The following is a 23,529-nucleotide window of genomic DNA, read 5'->3' as shown; positions in this document are numbered from 1 at the left end:
GTGGTTATTTTTAGGAACTGCAGAGCTAAGTCACTTAGTTTTTACATAACGTAAATGTGTAAATTAATTTTCCCATGGAGGAATAGATATTGTGCTATTGATATAGTGTGTCAATGATGCATTAATCCATGGACCATTCTGGCAAAAAAAATTTAATCTGTGGGGAGGGGAGAGTGGGGTTAACATAAATAGAAATAACATCGGAAACACTAGAAAATATTTTAAAATAGCCATATCATTTCCCATTCTGCCAAGTTTTATATACACTGAATTTCCATTCATAACATATAGTTGCACTTTTTATTTATTTTTTTAAATGATGTTAAAAGATTTAATTGGTATGTTCACCAGGATAATCACAGACGTTCAGAACTATATTGTGTGCAGAAAGTTGGAACACAATATTAATTAAGTTAAAGATTTACTTTTCTTTTATGATTACCTTGTTTTGAGGTCTCTGGGGTTGTTTTTCAGTTGTTCCCTTAATGCTGCCTAACTGTTTCTGTCTTGTCAAATGTCCCCTGAAAGCAGACTGGATGAAAATTGCAGCCTGGAAAAAAAATAAAAGTATAAAGTGTGAAGCAGAATTTTTTCTCTAAATAAAATTACATGTATCAATCAACTAGCACATTTACTTTTCAAATGTAACCATACTTATCCAATAATTCTATGGTACATATTAAGAGTCACAAAGTAAGATGAATCTTGAATGTTTCAAGTGATTTCTTCATATACCAGCAATGTAATCATCATTTAAAGTCTAAATTGCATAAACCAGGGATGATCTCTCAAATCAACAATATTTTATGTTCAAGCTGGAAAATGCATACCAATATTTTCTAAAGTTAAGCATCTGTCAACTAAGTTGGAAAAAGTTTGTTGGATACATGCAATACTACACATATGTTTTAAATATTACTGGTCAATACATTGACAGTGCCGGCAGTTATTAAATTCACATCTGATTAACATTAGTCAAATTTTACAATTAATAGTGCAAAAATAGAAATATTAATGAGTGTAATAAGCAGCCACAACCACTATACATCAAATAATGTAATACCATAAACTTTAAGTGTTCCATTGTTGTTTTAAATTTCATTTTAAACCTGGTTGTGCAATTCAAGATCAAAAGGGCTAAAATGTATTTCAACAACTTCAATCAGGAGGCAGGAGGCATCCCCAATCGAGATCTACATTTATTCCAAAGTGCTTTCAAATGCAACCATGCATACACTGTCACTGGTGAGGTTCAGAGCTGCCAGCAGGACTGATACCAGACAGAAAAACATGGAGTGCATGCTAATTTCACAGAATAAGGCCTAAAACTGAAACAGGCGCAAAAACATCACACTGAGCAAAATTACAAAATTAAGAAGTCAACGTAATTTGCTGTTAAAACATTTGCATCACACAGATGAGGAGAGACATGTCAGAATGTCTAATTTACTCCTTTTGTGTTAAATGCAAAAACACAAAGCACTTTATCATTCTAACCTCTAGTTTAGAACAATTACAACATATTTTAGTGAGTCTCAAATGACTTATCTTCAGATGTCCCTGCCTATACATTTCAGTCCAATTGCAAAATTACAAAATTGAAGGTTTGTGAGCTTGCATATTTCCAAACCCATAGTGTAGGATGGAGAATGAACATTTGCTAAGTTCCTCAAGTCATGAAGAGGTAAAGAAATAATGACAGAGCTTAAATACTCTTACTGAATAAAAAAATATTTTGTACCAGATAACAAATCATGTTTCAGTTGTACACCTGTAAGTTTTTTTTGTTTATTTTTTTATTGCACTTTTAACATACATTATTGCAAGTGGTTTTGGTGAAGCTCTCGGGATAGTCCTACAGAGGATGTTGTCTGGGTGGAGGATAGAGAAAGTCCTGAGAATGGGATTGCTGTGAATATTCTAAATAACCAGCTGTGGACCAAACACCAGTTTATCATTGGTCTAATCACCCACACAGGCTAAAAATGATTCAGAGACATAAAGCAAATCTCGAAAAACAAATGGTATAACCAGTTACAAACACTGGATAAAGAAAGGTCAACAAATGAAGCAAAAGACAGAAAAAATATACAGTATATCAATGTCTCAAGACCCCAACATCATAAAGTTATAAAGGGAGAAGATAAAGTAAGGTGTGTTTTGGTAAAGACAAGATTTGACACAATCATGTTAATATTTTGTCCTGCCATCTAGTTTGAAGCTTTAATGTTATTAAACTGTGCAATGTTTATATTCTATTTTATTCAAAAATGCATCAATTACAGGTAAAATTTGTTCAAAATTAAATAAACTTGGTTCTAAACAAGAGGGCAATATTTTTGTCTGTCATTGACCACTGTGTTGTTATTAAGAATAGCACTGAATAGAATAAAAAATATTTCTAAATCAGAATTTGTCGTATCTGTCGATATTATGGATTTTCTATTGGTACTTGCTATTAGCTTTGGTAGGTTTTCACCTAGGAACCCATATTTAATATTTTAACCTTTAAACCGCCAAAACCGGCTATAGTCGCCAGCACGCTGAAGCCAAGTATATTTGGAAAAATACATTCGTTGAACGCCGCAACTGGCTAGAGTCGGTTTCCAGTGCAATTTGGAAGCATGTCAAAGCCGAATATATGCGGTGTTATACATTCGGCAACATACATTCATTGAACTCCGCAACTGGCTAAAGCTCTTCCTCAGGGCAATTTGCAAGCACGCCGGAGCCATGTATATTCGGTGATGTATATTCATTGAATGCTGCAACTGGCTATAGTCGTGTCTCAGTGCAATTTGCCAGCACACAGGAGGCCAGTATATTCAGCAAAGTGCATTCATTGAACGCCACAACCGGCTATATTTGCTTCACAGAGCAATTTGCCAGCACGCCGGAGCTGATCAGTCAGTGCCGTATATTCTTTGAGCATCCAGCTCACGACCACTGCCGGCCCCGGCAGAACTGCAGCACCACTGTCTCTGGGATTCAGCTGCTGCACTAGACGAGCCTGCAATCATCAGCATTTACCTCTGTGTGTTTGCGTGCAGCCAGTTCAAGCACAGTTGGCTCGGTGATTTACTGAATTTCATCCATGGTGTCAGTTGCACCTTGTACATATTACTCCAGTAGTTTTTTAGATAGTTTTAACAGTTCATTAGCAGTGTGTAAAATGATCAGTGTTGCAGTAATTGTGATGCTCCTTGCATGAAAAAAAATACGTGTTCCATTAAAATTTCGCATTTTCTTTGTGAATTGTGACATTTGCTTAAAAAGTGCAGCAAAAAAGTATTTGGCGTCCAGGGGTGCATTAACCCCTAAGTATGTGACGGTTTAAGGGTTAATAGTTTCAACAGAGATTTTACAATTACACTGTTACTAGTTTAAAGTACGCTGCTACCAAATCACAGTAAACTCATTAAAAAAAAAACAAATCAAGGTAACAAAATAACAAAACATTGTAAATACACATACTTCAGTACCATCATCATCCTCCTCATCTTCGTCTTCACTCTAAAATGAGAAAAAAATATTTTCAGCCTTTTGTAATAAACGTTTTGCTTCATTAATTAGATCATTTACAAGAACATTGAAATAAATAAATACCTTTCATACACTGTACTTTCTAACACAATACAAATTGTACAGTAGTTAAAAATTGAAATACTGTATATCATGAAACAGTAGATTAGGGGTAAGACCAGTGTTGTGTCATCTTGTATGTAATCATCACAGTGGGTGTGCCAAAACAATATGAAAACAACATATATTGCTTGGAATATCTGCAAAAGATTTAAATATCTTTTTAAATAATAAGATTTCTATTCCTAAAACTACAAAAAGAGAACAGGCAAAGCCAGGAAGTCATATTTTTGCAGATAAGATCTACAAGAGTACAAGATATTTCAAATGCTTCTATCTCAATTAATTATTATATATAACTCTTACAGTATTGCCAAGTCTTAGCTAGGAGAAAAGGCATTTATTACACATGTTTAATCTATAATATTATTATTACCCAGCCATCACAGTACTTTCCAAATGAATATCTAATACAATATGTTAACTTGTAATAAACAGAAATACAGTACATTACCTACAACTAACTGATCAATATGACATATGTATTAAATTCTTAATTTTTAAACTTTAGATAGTGACAAGAATATTTATAGTGCTTTAATAAAAATAGATCACTATATATTTGGTATCTTTTTTTATGTTTTAGCTTTTTTATAGTAATCCTTACCTAGTACTCATGCTTCTGTGTTACAATCAAAGATAGCTCTGTTATTGGAAATTTAAATCACATGAAGACCAGCTGTAATAGTTGCAAAATAACAGGGAAAACATGCCTTATCTTTGTCCTCATGCCAGTGTTTTTGTATAGTTCGAGCAGCCTTTTCCTGTTTTTTGTCTGATTTTTGCTGACGAGTGCGTGCAGAAGATGATCGAAAACTATCGTCCCTCTGATCTTCATTATAGCCATGGAGGGAATTAGCTGCAGGTGAAACAGATCTACTTCTGTCCTACAATAAATAACACAGTTATTAAAGTTAGAGATAAACTGTACTTATTCACAAACAATTAATTAACTTGTATATTTTATACTACAAACTGAACACAATATACTAATTACTATTTTGGAACTTTATACTTTCATAATGCTTATTTAAGAAGCAGAAATGTCAATTTATGGCAGGTAATCTTTAAACTAAAGATACACTCTATATTTGAAAACATTTAAGTCAAGATTAAACAACTTTTTATCTTTTGTTTTCCAGAACTGCTTGTCTGATATTAATTGTCTGTCGGCAATGACAGATGTGTCTTCTTTATCTGAAAAGGTCAACAACACAGTTGCTGTGCTACTAAGTAAAATTGTTTTTAGTGGACTCCACCCTTGATTTTGTCAGTTGATGACAACAAGGACGAGAAATTAAAAACAAAAGATTATGCCTGTTACTTGAGAGCAATCATTAGCACTGTGTGTTCATAAAAACCTGTAGCACAAGAGAGGAATCACTACCTGAATGAATAAGATGTGTAGGGTTTTCATGAAAAGTAGAGATTTGACAGTTTCAGAAAGTTAACAGGGATATTCAAGTACTTGTAGGAATGTCTGTTGGCAAGACTCTCACCATAATAAAGCATTATTGTGATTCAACTAATCTTAAACAGATCATACGCAAGTCATATACGTCTGTATCATAGGACAGGATAGGATAGGTAGACTTCATTATCCCAGAGGGAAATTTGTTAATTTCATAGAGGAAAGTGGTTTAAATTCAACCGGAAAAGTTTTTATTCCATGTGTTTTTTTCTGTTACTAAAAGATCTGTATCACATATGATTGATAAAAAGTGTCACTTTTAGTTACAGTCTCAAATAAACATCTTGTATTGGATTAAGTATGTAATTGTGTCGTTAATTCACCTTGCTAGTAACAAGTAAACTTTCTTCTTTTACTCGTCGTTCCTCTTTTACCTCGGCTTCTGAACGTTTTACTCTTTCAGTAAGTTTTCTGATCTCTTCCCTACAAGACAAAATGTACATACCATATAATTATTACATATTAAAGTACTATATTTTAAAAAAGGTACTTTGTACCCATTACTTTGAAGTAGATGCTGCATCCATGATCTTAGTAAAAAACAAAAAGTGTAGCTAGAAATGACATACTTACTTAGACTCTTGAGTTAATTTCTGATGAGCCAACTTAAGTTTCTGGTTTTCTTTTATCAGTTCGGCTTTTTCATTTGTCAACTGTTTTATCTCCAACCTGGTGAAAAAGAAACCTAGGAGAGGTTTGCAATTGAAGATAAGGGTCTTTTGACATTTGGTTCTATTATATATAGTTTCATTAGTTGTCAGTTATAATCATCAAAATTAAAATAAATAAACATTTGAAATACATCAGTCTGTGTGTAATAAATGAATCTAATATACAAGTTTCATTTTTTGAATGGAATTACTGAAATAAATCAACTTTGTCATGATATTCTAATTTTATGACCAGCACCTGTACTTTTTTGCTTTATATTTCCTTTATATATTTTGGAGTTTCCACTGTATTTATTGCATTCAACACCTTGTCTCTGTTGCTGGTATCAGTGCTTGCCAGTCAGTATACATTGGTCTGTCTCTCTCACCCCCTCTCTCTTTGTCTTTATGCAGTATATGGCTTTATAATTTACATCATTTGCAATGGTATAAATTATATATGTGTTTTCACATTTGCACTTTTTCTTGTTTGTAACAGCTTGTGTGATGCATGCAGGTATTTATTTTATGAGAATTACCATCATCAGCCCCTCTCATTCCCCAGGGAGTTTTTATGTATTGGTTTTGTCCTCTTGTACTGGCCTTCTGGTCTCTAATCTCTTGCTCACTCTATTCAGTGCTATCAGTTTCCATTCATTTCTTGTTGCATATTCCTGTATTTCTAGACCTTTCATGGCTTGCTTTGTCATTGTGCCAACATATTTTTTTATGTCTGGACTCTGCAACTGCTAAACTTCTTCTTGCTTCTGGAAGACCCCTGAGACTAACCCTACCTGTTCTAAACTCTCCCTTATCTGATCCTCACTCCATTTTTTTCGTATGCACTAACACCAGGCAACATGGGCAGCAACAAGGACAATGTCATGTTTACAAGAGCATGAAGATTTTGAACATTTTATTTAACATTTAGAAGAAGTTGTTGAAAATCAAATAAAAGTACTAAACATAACAGTACTGGCTTTTGCCAACTGGTTATCGTTAAATTTCGCATCACAAATCTGATATATTGCCCAGTCCTACATGTTTTGTACTGACCAAGTTAAAATGTGACTTTGTGTCCTGGGTCCTGCCTGTGTGGTGTTTGAATGTTCCTTTTGTGTCTGCATGGTTTCCTCCAGGTGCTCCTCCCACTGACTAAAAACATGCAGGTTAGGTGAAATGGCGATTCTACATTGGCCCTAGTGTGTGCTTGGTATGTGTAGTTGTGTGTCCTATGCTAGCTGGGATAGGCTCCGGCAGACCCCTACAACTCTGCTCATGACAAAGCAGGTCAGAAAATGACTGACTGACATTGATTATGTAAATTGCCCTACCTAATATGAAAACAAAAGCTGACTCTGCTCACTTACACTTTTGCAGAAAGTTGTTCCTGTAAATCACTGCGATCTTCTTTGAGTTTACTAACCAAACCTCGTAGACGAGTACACTCTTGTTGAAAGTCTGTTCCTTTAGACGTTGAGGAGTTCAACTGATCTACAACAGTGACTACTGCATTAGTAACAGTGGTTCGATCACCAGCATTAGAAATATTTGGATTAGTTTGCTCCCCCTTCTAGAAAATAAATAGAAAAGGCAACTAAATCTTCAAATATTAATTTCATGTATTTTTAATAATCTTTATCAACCTGTTCATTTCCCGATTTTCAGCATTTACAGCATTTAATCAACAAAGTTTATTTTGTGGTACAGTGCTAATTGACAGGTCACATCAATGAGCCTGATGGGCCCAACTTAGCTGGTATTTAACCAAAGTATTGTTTAAGGATGTTTGCATAAGTAGTCCTAATACATTTAGTACCACTAGACAATATTAAAATCTCTGCTTCTACACAGAGCTTAAAGTAACTAGCTACACATAGCATACTTTACACATTCTGGAAAACTGCATCTCACAATATTTTATTTAAGGAACAACTTACTTTTTCCAGTTCCACAACACGTTTGATTGATCTTTGTTTGTTCAATTCATTATTATCTATAGTGTAATGAAAAATTATGTTAATACAGCAAATCTCTACAGCCATAAAACTACATAAACAAAAAAGAAAACCATTGGTCACTTTCTTAAAAAAATAAATCATAAAAGTAATTCATTTTAACATTTCTTTTCAGGAGAACTTAAATAAATAAATAAAAACTTATAAAATGTGTGCTAAAAGGTTGTATATGCACATTTGCAGACTGAATAAGATATTTCAAATTAACTGTAAAGATTAAGTTGCACAGATTATTAACTTATATAAATATCAACAATATAGAATATTAATTTACAACTCATATACCTCGAGATGTATTCGGAATGGCTTTGTCTAATGCTTTTTCTAGGTCCACTTTTAGAGATTTATTCTCCTCTTGCAGCTGTTTGATATTTTTGGACAGTCGTAATATAGTGGTGTTTAATAGCTTTTGTTGTTTCTCAGAGTCTTTAAACTCGGACCTGTTTCAATGAAGAAGAGAATATGAAAGTTGGAATATCTATATATTTACAGTGGGACATGTAATATACTATATAGGAACTGTGAACACAGAAATGTGTATATTTATTTACTTTTTTTCAGCTGATTCTGTATTGGCTAATAAAACCCGAAGCCTCTGAATCTGAAAGAAATAAAAAAAAAGCCTTTGTTTATTTTAATATATTAAAGGACAGAAACACTAAAAATGATGAACCTTTATCATCTTTTACACTACCTCATCATAATAAGTTTCCATTGCAATCTTCATTTCTTCAATATTAGTTGTCTTTAAATCTGTCTGTAATTTACTGAAACAAAACAAAAAATACACATAGACATTTTCTGTAGGGTATCTACTATACAGGGTGATCCAGATCTAATTATGCAATTATGAAAAGGCGAGCACATCACACTCGCTGTTCAACTGACAACCATCTCCCCGCCATTTTGTAATGCAGGGCAGGTGCTGCCATCTATAGGCAACAAAAAGAATTTATTGTGAATTCTCTATGTAATAAACTTTATAAGTTATAGCTTAATGAAAATTGCATAATTAGATCTGGACCACCCTATATATTCAACCAAGCAGTCCTTAAATGGTAAATGAATCCAAGCACCAAATGCTCATGGGGCTTTAACTGATAACCGAGTTAAAACAATTCTTTCAATATCATTATTTTAACACTCTTGCCTTAACAGGCAGTTGTATTCTACCTTTATCAGACAAGATGTATACTGTAATAATCTTTAGTAAAAATTAATTTTGGCCAGAAAAATCAAGAAACTGACTCTTTTATGGGTTTCCTCTCCTTAAGAGTTAATTGGGATTTTAGCATATACATTATTAAATATATCTTAACCTGTATAACTGAATACATCAACAATTCATTTATTGAAATACATTTCAAAGAAATTACATTATATTTATGAAAAATCAAATAATGTTTGCAGTAAGTTAGATTGCAAGTTAATAGTGCAAATTTATTTCAAAAAGAAAACTACTATAGGCTAAAAACTACAGTAAATTTGGAACCCAATTTGTAGAAACCACTTTCATTTGGGCATTTAGTCAAGCATAGTTTAGCTTATATTTCTTTTCGCCAACACTGTAGCAAAAATCTTATACTTATTTTTTACTTTTATATGCTCACCATAATTGATGCTGACAGAAGTTTCAATAGTGTCCTGACCAATCCTTACCCCTGAGCCAAATGCAGAACAATTTAACAGTCAAGCTTTTCATCCTCCAGTCACTTACTTAATTACATTGTCCTTTTCTTTACACTGCTGCTCTAGTTTCAAAATCTTCTGTTTAAGTCCATTTGTAATCTAAGAAATGGAGAAAAAAACATGTTTCAAGTCCATCATGCCAGTATTATATTACCTTTCATTTCACACAATTGGTTTCAGTGTCACAAAGTGCACATATCTGATAACAGTTTAAGTTTATCTTAATATCTTACAATAAATGTTCTTATAAAATTTACATTTTATGGAAAATAGCAATGCATGCAGCATCCATGTAATCCAATACTTTTTTTCCATGAACTAAACCCAACTATACATGTAATATTTAATGAATTTTGAATGCACTGCAGACATTCAAATGACTAAATAATTTAGGTTGAAAAGTTTTTGAATCATTATTCTTTCTGGTTAATTAATAACTATTGTTTAGTGATCCTCCGCCTATCCCTGAAGTTACGTTCCAGACTCATCAGCGATAGGTGAAAATCCACGATATAGAAAGATCATATAAATAAACATTTTTTTATAGTTTAAGCCTTAAAATACCCCTCCCACACACTTTAAACACATGTAAACTTATTAAAACACACTTTGTAAACACATATGATATGTGGATGTAGGACTAATGATGTGAATAACATCTCTCTATTATAAAACATTTTAACGTCACGCAAGACAAGGCAGTGAGACAGGATAAGAGCTGCTCTACAGGCTTTTAAATGATCGACACACAGAGCAACAAGCAGAACAGGCATCTTGGCAGAAGCAGCACAAAGCCAGTAGCTGATCCATCCGCTTCTCCTTAGGGTGCATTCAGCTCCCTCCTTCACAACATGAGTGGGAGAGACACGGAGTGGCAGGAGCATAGCGCGCCTCCGGGGGGTTGGGCGAAGCGTTCGAGACCAGATCATCTCAGAGAGACACTTTGACGACACGCAAGACTAGACATTACAACCTTAGGAAGCAAAACCCGTGAGATGGTGACTTTTGCACGTCACGCCCTACTTACAAACAATTTAAAACAAGTTCACTGACATCCAACCTAGCGGTTGTTGAAATGCTTTTGGCAGACAAACTTCAGGTGCTCCCAGCTCTTAAAACAACGACAAGCAGAACACGCAGCTTGCCAGCAGCAGCTGCAGCAACCCAGCAGATGATCTGAACACTTCTCCTTAGCGTGCGTTCAGCCCTCACACACCCCTGGGGCAGGAAATAAAGGACAAATATTGTTTTTACAAAAGTTTTAAAGTAAAAAATGAAAATAATGCATATGTAACAATTCCCATGAAAATAACAATTTCTTTAAATTGTTTATCCGGTAAACTAAACCCGGGGGTGGCCGAGCGAAGCAAGTGGGGGCGGAGCCCCCTAGTAGTAATAATAATATTAAAAAATCCAGGATGTAGCGGGGGCGCGATAGCTGAAACGCAATATAGCGGGGGATCACTGTATTTTATTTTTCAGCCTTCCAACTTTTTTCTGAAAAGAGTACTTTTAACAGTTTTGCTTACAACCTAGCAATTGTGAAGTCATATTTATTTTGACAAACAAACAACAAACTATTTGGGAAAAAAGCGCACTCATTTTAATTTTAAGTCAAATCAAGTTGGGGAACTTGCACTGGTACAGTGTGTTGCCGCATCCACTACACGGTGAAACAACTCGGGATTCCGGTTTGCATCCCCCCAGGCAGACACGTTGCCCAGTCCCACCCTCCGTAAATGACCCTCTATCTGCCGCAGCCAGGTGTTACATGGGCAACCTCTTGGCCTGGTCCAGTCACTCGGGCTCACAACAATGAGGATCTTATGAGCCGGATCACCCTCGGGGAAACGCACCACATGGCCATAGTGCCGTAACTGATACTCCCTCACAATGCAGGTAATACATAATTATTAATTTTAATATTATAATTATTAATTTTAGCTATTAATAATTAACAATTATTAACAACTATATCCAAATATTAACAATTATTAATTTTAATCACACCAAATCAGAAAAATGGAAATTAAAGACAGTTGTTCTCGGGGAATAAGTGCTCATAAGCATAATTTCACAGAAGAAACCCAGGAAGCTGCATACTGCATATGCTTTGCCCCCTGATTTGTCAAAGATCAATATCACAGGAAGTGTAAATCTGGCTCAGTTGCAACTAGCAAAAAGAAAATAGGTTGAAGCCCTTTGAAGAAAATCACACTGATACTACACTAATATATGACAACCAAACAGTTCTCAAAACCTTTTGTCTGTGGGTGGAAAACAATAGACTAAGGGCATGTACCACATTGAGGAAAATGTGTGTATGTTGACCACTATATCTTATATACTTATTCATATAAATCACTCATATACAGTATATTCAAACATATTTTAAACCTGAAACAGTCTCTTTTTAATTGATGGTAACACTACTACAGATACAGTATAAGGACAGTTTTGACAAGGACTCCTCCATAGCAAAACTTAAGATAAGTTACCAATGTTTTCGGTGAACCATAATTATATATTCCCAGTCTTACCACAAAGGCTGCGAGATACACAGAATACATTTACACTGTTACAAAGACTTTTAAATTGAAAGAATTAACTCAAGTTTTTTTCTTATTTGGTATATAACCAACATATTTTTTTCTGAATGTGCACGGTTTCAACTTTTAGTAAACCACAAAACATTTTTAAAAATTGCAATATTGCTGCATTGTGACTCAAATATCATAATATCATCGTACTGTGTTGCCCGTGGCGATTTCCTCCCCTACTGACTAGCCAGAGTAAACTCACAGAAGCAAAGAGAGGAACATGTTTCTGTTAAATTCACAGACAGACTAGATAAGGCAAACTAACAACATTTGCATTTATTAAGCAATGCGTCAAACATTATTAAACTTTGTGAACGCTGGCCCCGGCACAGACAGACGGACATCATATTTTGCTCCCAACACACTTTATTTAACACTCCAAACAGTCACGTGCACTCACAATAACCCCAGTGCCTTCTGCACCGATTCCCCCAAGTCCAGGGCCCACAGTCCTGTGCCTTGCTTCCTGGCCGCCTCCTGTCCACGCTCTCCAGCTCAGTCCTTCTTCCTCCCGACTTCCACCCTGACTGGAGGGAGGCGGCCCCTTAAATAATGCCCCGGATGAGCCCCAGGTGCTTCCTCCATCCTTGGCCACGCCCCAGCGTGGCGGAAGTGTCGGCTGGCCTTCCTGGCGCTCTCCGGGCGCCACACAATGTCTTCCCCCCGGCACTTCCTGGTGTGGCGGAAGTGTCGGGTTCCCGGGATAATCAGGCACCGGGGCGCCGCCTGGCGGTGGCCACGGGTCCCTACAGGGCTGGGCTTCAAAGCCCTGTACCTGAGGCCCGATGCCTAACCAGGACGGACGCCCCACTCTGTCTGGAGGAGGCACTCGCCCTCCTCCGGTCCTCAAGCGCCCCGCCGGGCTCCTGCCCGACCGCAACCGCCGGGATAAACCGGCATCGGGCGCCGCCTGGCGGTGACCACGGGCCCCTACAGGGAAGGGCTTCCATGCCCTCAACCCGTGGCCCCAACAGAACCAGGACGGACGCCCCCTCGCGGTCTGGAGGAGGCACAAGCCCTCCTCACGTCCTCCTGGGCGTCCCGGCCGGGCTCCAGCCCCGGCCGGGGGCCACAGTGCCCCACCGCTAGCGAGGACACGTGGGTCCGAGCGGCACAACCGAAGGGCAGCACGTCCCCAGCGAGGGTCCTACTATGTCCCCAGGGTCCAACACGGCACCCTGGGACATCCGTCTTCGGCACCCTCGCCGGGCGCAAGCGCCCCTGTGGTCTGCGCCGCCTCGCCTCGCTGTTCCCCAGCGGGTCACTGTAGGCCTCCCGGCATGGAGCACTCCAGCGAGCCTCCGCTCCAAGCGGGCAGGTCCCCGCCGGCGTCGGCCTCAGCGCTCGTCGGGCTTGGCCTGTAAAATAAAGAAAAGAGGGCCAGAAGCACAGCGAGGACACTCATCCCGGCGCTCCGTCGGTCTCCGTATCGACCGTGCTTCTGCCCCCTCCGACAGCCCCAACTTGCCTGCTGAAGTCCGCCGCCGCAGGTTCCATGCCCGTCCGCTCGTCCGCGGCACCGCTCGCAGGCGGCTCGCCCAGCCGTCCAGGGATCTCCTCTGCTCGTACAGAGGACGGCCCTTCTCCGGACGCGCGCACCCAGCGCCAGCGCCCTCTCCTATCGGAGGAACCGGCATTCACCCTTCGGTTCCTCCTTCTTTTCTGGCGCTGACGGTCTGGGTCTGAGCACAGCAAAGCTCAAATCCAGCCCGTCTGCGTCCAGGCAGAGCGACAGGAGACAGCTGCGGGCTTGAGCGCAGGGCGCTAGGACCCAGGGCACTCAGCAGCCCCGTTCCTACCAGCCCTTGCGTGTTCGATCTCCCAGCCTCGCTAGCTGTCTGCACCGCCGCATCCGCTGTTGGGAGGTTGCCTACTCGGAGCCGCTCGTCCTGTAAACAGTCACGGCCATGTTCGGCAACCCCCTTGCTTTACGGGAACGGCAACACTCACCACTCCCGCCGTGTTCTGTCTGCCTCCGGTTCCAGCGCCGCGCCGTTCCTCCGTCTCACGCGGTGTCACTCCCGACGCGACCGCCTTCTCCATCAGCTGCTCGCACTGAGCGACTAGAACACGGCAGCAACTCCTCAAAAGCGGCTTGGCGGGCGAAGGACTCCTCCGACGCACGCCGAGCCGCTGGTGGAAAGAGAGACAGACGTCGGTGGGCTTACCTGTCCATCAGCTCCACGCGACGCCTGCCTCCTCTGGGCCACTCCCTCTGGCCCAATCGGGTCTCGGTTTGGCACGAGACTGGCGTTCCTTGGGCCCGCCTCTATCCAATCATCGGCGGGCACGCAAGACACACCGCCAATCCGTGCCTGTCAGCGGGCGGGACTTCCAGCCCGCGGCCATCTTGTCTCCCCTGTTTTGGCTGCGGAGACGTGCCTCTTCGCCGCACCGCGGCTGCGGCTTCGACTTCGCGGTCTTCTCAGCGGCCGTCCGCCGCTGCCGACAGCCCGTGGCCCGGCGTGCTCCTGCCACAGACGCGATCCGTTCGTCCCTCCCCGCGGAGAACAAGGTACATCCAACCCGCAGGGCAGGGTACTCACCTCCCGAATCCCGTCGTGCTGAGGCCCCTGCCTCGTGTGGCCTTCATCGGCCACGCCGGCCTGGCTGTCCGTCTCAACAACGCGGCTCTCGGAGCCCGCTGCGCTCCAGCGAGGTCCGTTCCTCCTCCGCACCCGGGGATGGCCTTTCTTCGGTCCGGCGGCGGTTTCCGGGTAAACGCTCCGCGTGCCGCACGGCCGCTCCTGCGGCCAGTGTGTGGGGTCCGCTGCTGCGCCGGGCCGTTCACAGAAATATTTGATTTTGAAGCAGGTCCCGCTTGTACCAGACGGATCATCCTGCCGGCTACGCCACTGTGAACGCTGGCCCCGGCACAGACAGACGGACATCATATTTTGCTCCCAACACACTTTATTTGACACTCCAAACAGTCACGTGCACTCACACAACCCCAGTGCCTTCTGCACCGATTCCCCCAAGTCCAGGGCCCACAGTCCTGTGCCTTGCTTCCTGGCCGCCTCCTGTCCACGCTCTCCAGCTCAGTCCTTCTTCCTCCCGACTTCCACCCATGACTGGAGGGAGGCGCCCTTAATAATGCCCGGATGAGCCCCAGGTGCTTCCTCCATCCTTGGCCACGCCCAGCGTGGCGGAAGTGTCGGCTGCCTTCCTGGCGCTCTCCGGCGCCACACAATGTCTTCCCCGCACTTCCTGGTGTGGCGGAAGTGTCGGGTTCCCGGATAATCAGGCACCGGGCGCCGCCTGGCGGTGGCCACGGGTCCCTACAGGGCTGGGCTTCAAAGCCCTGTACCTGAGGCCCGTGCCTAACCAGGACGGACGCCCCACTCTGTCTGGAGGAGGCACTCGCCCTCCTCCGGTCCTCCAAGGCGTCCCGGCCGGGCTCCTGCCCCGACCGGCAACCGCACGGGATAAACCGGCATCGGGCGCCGCCTGGCGGTGACCACGGGCCCCTACAGGAAGGGCTTCCATGCCCTCAACCCGTGGCCCCAACAGAACCAGGACGGGCGCCTCGCGGTCTGGAGGAGGCACAAGCCCTCCTCACGTCCTCCTGGCGTCCCGGCGCTCCCGCCCGGCGGCCACAACTTATATTAGATAACAAAATCACTTAAATACGCATCTTTATATCCAATTCAAATTTAAATACAATTTAGTAAATATAGACAATATTTAAATACAATATAGCAAATCTAAACAATATTACATATCATAAACATTATACTCACTACACTCGCATCATTTCTTTTATCAACCAAACTCCTAGTAAAGTCAGAGCCCTGAAAAATTAAAATGCACAACATAAATTACTGTTAAAAAAAAAGTTTGCATTTGACTAGTAATTGACGGCTGTGATTATGTTTAAGATTAACAGAGTACTGTTACAGTTTCATTTGTTTTAAGCAATACCTTGGTTGGATCAAGCAGTTGTTCAATCTGTTTTTCTTTTTTGCTGTTGTCCTCTTCCAGCCGCCGCAACTTGGTTTTCATCAAATCAGCTTCAGATTTCTGGGCCTGTAAAGTCTAGATGTGACATGTATAACGTGAAATCCTAGATCTGAATCATGTGTATTTTGTAATACTGACTTTAATATGATTAGTATGTTAAATTACTATAATTATTATACTACACAATGTAGGGAAAATATTGATTTAATAAAAGTTGAAAGTTACTAATAGAACATATTTAGCTTAAAACATAATAACACAAAATAAATTAGAAAAAGAACATTTGGCATAAATGTGGACATTTGTAATGATAGCTTACAAAGGTTCAATTTTTATTGCCTGAATCAAGACTGATATACAGTAAATAAGTTATGAGAACAAAGAAAATTTCCTAACACCAAAACTTTAACTCAGTATATTACTATACAATGTACTGAACAATGTGTGGGTGTAGAAACATGTTTTTATAAAAACATAATTTACAGCAGAATAAAGGAATAGCAAATCTTTTCTAAATTAGTATACATTTTAAGGCAAAGCAAGGGGTGTAGAGGATATTCACAGCATTTAAAATATAGTACAATACAATACAATTAAAATGTATATATTAGGCCTGGGAAAGTTAACGCGTTAATGTGCCCTGTTTAATGCATTAAAAAATATTGTCACATCCAAACCAGAAACGAGGCAAACGCCTCAGGTGGTGCTTTGGTCAGGGCAGTATTTTCGTGATTGTTTTTTTTTAACTTTACGAAACAGTAATACAAATAAGTTAAGTGTGTACCTAAAGAATGACATACATATTCAGTACCATATTTATATGCCACCTTCAAAAATTTCATAAAATAAAATTTTAATTCAAAGGTTTAACATTCCATATTACATAGTTCACAACAATACACCACAGGTCAATACGTAGCGCTGATGTTCAATGTCTTGATTTATACATACTGACGCCAGTTTAAAGGGGTGGGGGGACGGGTTTATGGCAGTTCTGGTGGAATGGTAGAGAAAAGTTGCGATGGTAAAATATGCTCTCTCTTTTTTTCCATTTCATATTTCTGTAAGAAGATCAAATCAGTGTCATATCACATAAATGCTAAATAAGTTATCTTTCAATGGCACTAAAACTAAAATAAGTCTCTAGTACCTCTGTATTTAACTCGCCAGTCTGACAGCCAGCTTAAAGTGCTGACTGCCCTAATATAATGTCAAAATTCTATGAAATAGAAGTGTAATGATTATCCTTGCCCATTATTCCAGTTTGCAGTATCTTCAGTAATTTATGAAAAGAACGCAATACAATCATCCTAGCAATGTACGGTGTCAGATTTAAAGCAAGATAGCTGCTACGGAGACATTTTTTTAGCATGCCAGGAGTAAAGGTATAGGTAGAGCAGTGTCTTCTGACCATTTTTCTGTGGTGACACACTTTTTGTAACCCAAAAAATCTCAAGGTATACCATGATTCTAGAAACCACAAAATAATTAAATTTATACATGTGCTAAACTGTTTGCAAAACAGAGATTACAGAGCTGCTTTTAAGTTAGCTTCTTTAGGTAGTCCCATCTTTCTTGGACAGATCTCGACCACCTGAGAAGCATGTCTCTCTCAGGTCTGGACACAAGGGCACTACACTATTATTTCCACAGCGCACCAGTTGAAAAACACTTATATTGTGTGTAATTATCAAGTCATTGATGGTGATGAACAACTGTAAATAGTATTTATGGAGTTTTAACACACATTTTAATGTATGCCCATTTAAGAGATGCTTATTCTTTCAATTAAATCAGTCTTCAGCAGTGCATTCAAACTCTACAGTTGTTTTTATAATTTTTTACTTTGACATGTCTGTGTCTCATATGCCATGCCAATCTGAGAATTAATACATTGGCCTTGTTTTCTTATTTTCTTCTTTTCAGCTTGGCTTTTGTAGAGAAAAGCCAACCAAAATGACACCTTTTATTAGGAAGACATTCAAATTGAGGTTGTACTTGGGTCATTGTTTAAGTTTAAACTATGCCAATCATTTTTTTAATTTCTTTTTGTTAATTCTACATTCAATTTGTGATTCAGTGGGTATTTAATTCATGATTTATGTATTGATTATATATTTACATTTTAATGTTAGATGCAATTAATCGAGATAAGTTACATACATTTATGCAGTTAACTCATTTTTAAATCAATTCCCAGCCCTTTATATATATATATATATATATATACACACACACACACACACACCCACCTACCCACACATAACATGTCCAGTATGTCAATCCATACACAAACTGTCATGAAAAGTCATATTTCCACTTTGTCAGCAGAGGGCAGCATAGTCCTGTTCTGTAGCATCTTTGCTAGTACCTTAGTCGAAAGCAAGTCACTGTATTGAATAGTAATTTTAATGTTGTAGTGAGCAGTCAATGATGTGATATAAGCAACATGCCATGATTTACCAACAAATGCAAGTTGTCTATTACTTTGTTAAACTCAAAACAGTTTTTTATAATGCACAAAACACTCAAATGTTATTTAAAAGGAGTTTACAGCCACAAGAATGAACTGCTGCAACATCACAACATTAAGAAACAAACTTTATAAGAAATCATGGCAGCAATTAATAAGTTGTTTTTGTCATAATCTTACTACATCCACTATGCAGTTTAGACTATGTACTATGCAGCTTCAATCTGGAGTTTTATGAAGCCATGAAAGCTTTACAGAACGCATTCAACATTAGCAGATACTGTATATGTTGAGCTATATTATTTTGTGAAAGTCATTTTTATAAGAATCATTTTTTGGGCCTCATGTACTCAAATATCCCTATTTAGTTATAAGAAATTTAGATTTTTGAGTCCACATATATATGTCTAAAATTACAAGCAAGGCTCACACAAGAAAATTAAAAAAAAACAGATCTATCTGTACTATTATAGTAACTGCACAACCTTTTGCTCTATATTCAAAAGCCCAAAGAAGAAGTGAAATAGCCAAATTTATCATTTTCATTTCCTAGCATTCTAATTCTTTGAAATTCTTTATTTAAAACATATTCATGAACTCAGAATCCCATCATGGTAGGTAGAAATCAGTAGACTATTGATTAACTTTACCTTCTTAAGTTCAATAATCTCATCATACATATCCTCCTTCTCTTTATAGTCCGGGGTTCCAGGAACATATCCTTAGAAGAAAGGTGGAAGAGCATTAACACTGAGTGAAACCAAGAGTCGTCAACATTACTATTGTATGATGTTACAGGCCAAAGGCTTCAGACAGCTTGAACTTGGGCCATGTAAATTGAGAAAGCACAAATAGCTGATTATTAAAAGAATACCAAATGTACAACTGTGAGATGATAAACAAATTAATATATTTATATTATTTCCAGCCTTGTAACAGGTATTTGTTAGATGCAAAATACACTATTCTTATTAGTCAAAGAATAATCTTCTATATAATAATATGATGAATGTTCAGCATTGAGTGCACAGCAATAAAAAAGATAAATTTAAATGAATAAACTACACAACACAGGATTTTGCCTGCTCTATAATTTCAAGAATGTGACCACATAGATTAAGAACTATGCACATGCTCTATTCAAATTTCTTTTGTTCTGTTGTTAAGATGAACAGCCCAAAATTAAGATGAAAGTGGATCAAGTAACAAAGAGGCACAGCACAGTCAAATAACACAGTCTGCTAAAGTCAGTATACTTGCATTATTTCTGCTGAATGTCATACAGTTAGCTGTCATACAACTATCAATTATCAATTGCTCCTTGCATCTTGTTTTAAAAATTACTCTTTGACAAAATATTGACCCATTAAGAGAAATACATGCCATCCTCTGCTGGGATTTAAAAAATATGTTACAGAAATACTTCATTTCTTTTATTCATCATATCAATGAGTCAGCTCCCAGTTAGTTCAATGTTGTCTAAAATTATTTGCAGAACCAAATATCCAGAATGATTCAATGCTTTATTTATTCATTAAAAGGTTTATGTCTATTGAGGGGGGTATACTGTATTATATTAATCAGCTGGGATATATTTCACAGTCATTTAGTTTACTAATCCTTGATGTGTAAAGTTGTTGCCTGACTTGGTTCTTGCCAAAGGCTGAAAACAGCATCTTAATTTTGATGATTTTAATTGAAGTTTTGTTCACATTCACTATTTTTCAATTTTGTTTTTTAGATGTTCTCTAAAATGAGCTTTAAAATGAGCACATTTGCATTTACATGAAATATATATTTTCTCCTGGTTCTCTGTTAGAAATGTAGTCGTTTACTAAGGATTGGTTAATCTAGACAAGGCCCCAAACATATTAATTAGGTACTAGTTATACCTGGCTAACTTATAGTCACCAATTAACATAGCAAACATATTTTTGGGATAAAGGGGCTAAAAAGAAAACAAATCCATGTAGAAACAGACAAAACGTGTATACTCAACAGAGACAATAAAATTAGGCTTGGATTCAGCCTCCTCACAATCTGTGTGGTAGTAAAGGAACATGAGGCATTGGTTACTACTAAACCACCATTCAACCTGCACGTATTATGCCTCTGAATTTTGAAGATGCAAGATTAACAATTCAAAAGCTCAATTATTTTGTTATTGAGATAGCTCAATAGAAAATAATTGATAAACAAAAAGTTTTAGCCCACAAATCTAAACCACATCAAATGTAAACAGCTGATAATCCTAATTACAGTAAGTTTTGCAAAGCACAAGTTTTGGATCTGAATTTAATTAGCAAATATGTTATTGTCCAGATGTTTACGTACATATTATCTCATAGTTAACATTACCATAAAATTTACAATACCACTTATTTCTGTACGTTTATCATAAATTGTGAAGCTTTCAGCTCCAAAGGTCTACACAGATACAGCAATCAAAACAAACAGAACAATAATGACAGAACTCAACAACTACAATAAAGGTTTCATGCACTCACAGTATATGTCTGGCAGCTAACAATTAAATAACATTCAGTAAAAAAAAAGTTCAAGAGGCAAAAATGAAAAGGACAATGAAAGTCTGACAAGTATGTGGAATAATAAAACACAGTGACTTAGAATTTATAATAGAGTGAACTGAATAGCCTAAATCATTTAAAGTGAGGTTGTTAATGGTAACATTTCATATTTATAATTCTTAACATATTGATTCTAAAATCATTGGTAAATATCAAAAGGTTTTGTGTGTATTTGCCAAGTATATGGTCTGTTTTTTTATAGACTTGTCTTTTGAATGGGCCAGATCAGTATATAGAACAATAGTAAAAATGAAGTTCATCAAGCTCCTATTTACAGTAATTTTGCACATTTATATTTGTTTTAAGTGCAAACTGAGAAAATGTTTGTTTTAGAATGGAACATTCCTTCACTTTATTTAATAAGTAAGCAAATACAGAGCACTAGAGTGATTTAACACTGCCAAAAACGTAAAATGTTAAGTAAACATACATTACCAGCCAATTAAGTTTTTCAACTCACCAGTGCTGGCAGATCGTGAATGTTTTGGCTTTTTCATGCCAAGTGCTTCTTTTAGATATTCAGGAGTGCTGCTGGAAGCAACAAGTCGGGCCTGAGCATAGTCATATTCTGCTTTGACAGGCTGTGCTGTTGCTGCAAACAGAATAACATGGTTAAGGCTACAACACATTACACTACAGAATGTCCACCAAAGGGATAACCGATAGAAGCTAAAGTAAAGTTAAAAAGTGATTTAATCAGTACAATTACATTATGCAGAAAAACCCTGATAATGACAAAAATACATGTTCTATTATGTTTCAAGCTGTTTTGCCTAGCAGGTAGAACCCTAAAAGTGGCATTCCATGGGACACAGCAACATAAAGGATTCAGGGCATTTAAAATAATAGCAAATTATATAAAAAAACATTCCTCACGTTATTTGTGTCACATAATTCAGATGCCACTTACCCAGTTGCTTGTTCACAGAATACAAATGCATACATTTTTTACTAAAATACTGTTAAGTAGATACTAGGGTAAATCAAAAACTAAAGGCAATTAGAAAATTATGGCGTAACCCTAATGGATATGAAGCAGAAGTAGTACAACACGTTCATGATATCTTTTGAATAGTTCGAACACACACAATGCAGCTCTGTGCCATTAGTCTAGCTGAAATCAATGTCAAATGAACATTGACACTATGCTGCGGGATTGCACCACTGCTTAGCAACACGCTGTTGTGCGATTTCTTTGGGCAGTACTCAACAAAGGTTTACTCAAAGTTTATGAATGATGAACCTCAATCTGGTCAGCTATCAATATCGCACACACAAGTCTACGTCGAAATGGCAAAGCTCTTCATCAAAGAAGACCAATGGACTATGATATCCGCTGTTGCTCTACATTTGAATATCAGCTATGGATCTGCACATGCCATAGTGCATGATGATTTGTTGTACAATAAAGTTTACACAAAATGGGTACCCAGACAGCTTACTGATCTGCACAAGAAACAGTACATTTGAAACAGACTGTAACCAGAAATAAGACATGGGTCCATCACTGTGAACCAGAAAGTAAGAGACAAAGCATGCAAGAAACACCCATCTTCTCCAGTAAAGAAGAAATTCAAACAATATTTGGTCCACTTAAAGAGGTTCTTCACAGTCGCACGTTCATCTTTTATGAGGTGGTTAAGGAAAAGGGGCAGACCAGGAGCAGCCAAAAAACTACTCTCAAGGAATCAAGAAGTTAGTGGAATGACACAAGAAGGGCATCAACCTGCAGGGAGACTATGTGGAGAAGAGATATAACTGTTACGTTCATCTGCTCACAGTTACCAATATTAAAGGGTAAGTTGCCTTTTTCTATTTTCCTTTGTACTTCCAGAAAAATCAGCACACATCATGAATAGAAAAACGCATTCCCGTAATACTGCATTTTGAAATCAACACCAGACTTGATCAGTGAAAGGCAGGGTTGGGGGTTTGTCAGGTGTTAGAAGCAAATCTTCAACACAATTTACTTGGGTTTGACTTTTTGAATTGAAGTCAGGAATCTTGCTGCTGAGTTTTGAATAAGCTGGAGCTGTGATATAAGATTAGAAGGGGCACCTGCCAGTAGGGAATTACAATAATCGATGCAGGATGTGATAAAAGCATGGACAAGTTTCTCACCATTAGAAAAGGAGATGAAAGTAAGAATGTTTCTTAATGTGATTTATGTAGGCGGAATAAGAGAGGGAGGAATCAAAAATGACACCAAGATTCTTTGCAGTAGAGGCAGGTCTGATGAGATCACCGCCAAGATGGACTGGAAAGGAGCTCATTGTATTAAGTTGCACTTTAGTCCCAATTTGCAGGAGATAAGTTTTGTTTCAATTTAATTTTAAAGAGTTCTGCTCCATCCAGGTTTTAATTTCACTGAGGCAGGTTGTGAGTTGAGAAAACTCTGATGAACTTCCACTTTTAACATTGAAATAGAGTTGAGT

The 23,529-nt window shown here is 38.5% G+C and overlaps 1 protein-coding gene across 1 annotated transcript in view; it reads right to left on the bottom strand.

The window, feature by feature from the left end:
• The window catches only part of iqce (IQ motif containing E), a 40,868-nt gene that overhangs the window by 7,590 nt on the left and 9,749 nt on the right, over nucleotides 1-23,529 (bottom strand). The window contains exons 5-19 of the mRNA XM_039775654.1: nucleotides 21,555-21,686; nucleotides 19,157-19,227; nucleotides 15,995-16,108; nucleotides 15,814-15,864; nucleotides 9,499-9,569; nucleotides 8,476-8,548; nucleotides 8,333-8,382; nucleotides 8,067-8,221; nucleotides 7,704-7,759; nucleotides 7,134-7,336; nucleotides 5,687-5,782; nucleotides 5,437-5,536; nucleotides 4,356-4,529; nucleotides 3,475-3,513; nucleotides 443-550 (exon numbers count right to left, since the gene is read on the bottom strand). Coding sequence (XP_039631588.1) covers nucleotides 443-550; nucleotides 3,475-3,513; nucleotides 4,356-4,529; nucleotides 5,437-5,536; nucleotides 5,687-5,782; nucleotides 7,134-7,336; nucleotides 7,704-7,759; nucleotides 8,067-8,221; nucleotides 8,333-8,382; nucleotides 8,476-8,548; nucleotides 9,499-9,569; nucleotides 15,814-15,864; nucleotides 15,995-16,108; nucleotides 19,157-19,227; nucleotides 21,555-21,686 — 1,493 coding nt within the window. The remainder of the gene's footprint in view (nucleotides 1-442; nucleotides 551-3,474; nucleotides 3,514-4,355; nucleotides 4,530-5,436; nucleotides 5,537-5,686; nucleotides 5,783-7,133; nucleotides 7,337-7,703; nucleotides 7,760-8,066; nucleotides 8,222-8,332; nucleotides 8,383-8,475; nucleotides 8,549-9,498; nucleotides 9,570-15,813; nucleotides 15,865-15,994; nucleotides 16,109-19,156; nucleotides 19,228-21,554; nucleotides 21,687-23,529) is intronic.

The sequence above is a fragment of the Polypterus senegalus genome, chromosome 13, assembly GCF_016835505.1.
Source record: "Polypterus senegalus isolate Bchr_013 chromosome 13, ASM1683550v1, whole genome shotgun sequence".
NCBI lineage: Eukaryota > Metazoa > Chordata > Cladistia > Polypteriformes > Polypteridae > Polypterus > Polypterus senegalus.
This window is presented reverse-complemented; position numbering and strand designations above follow the sequence as displayed.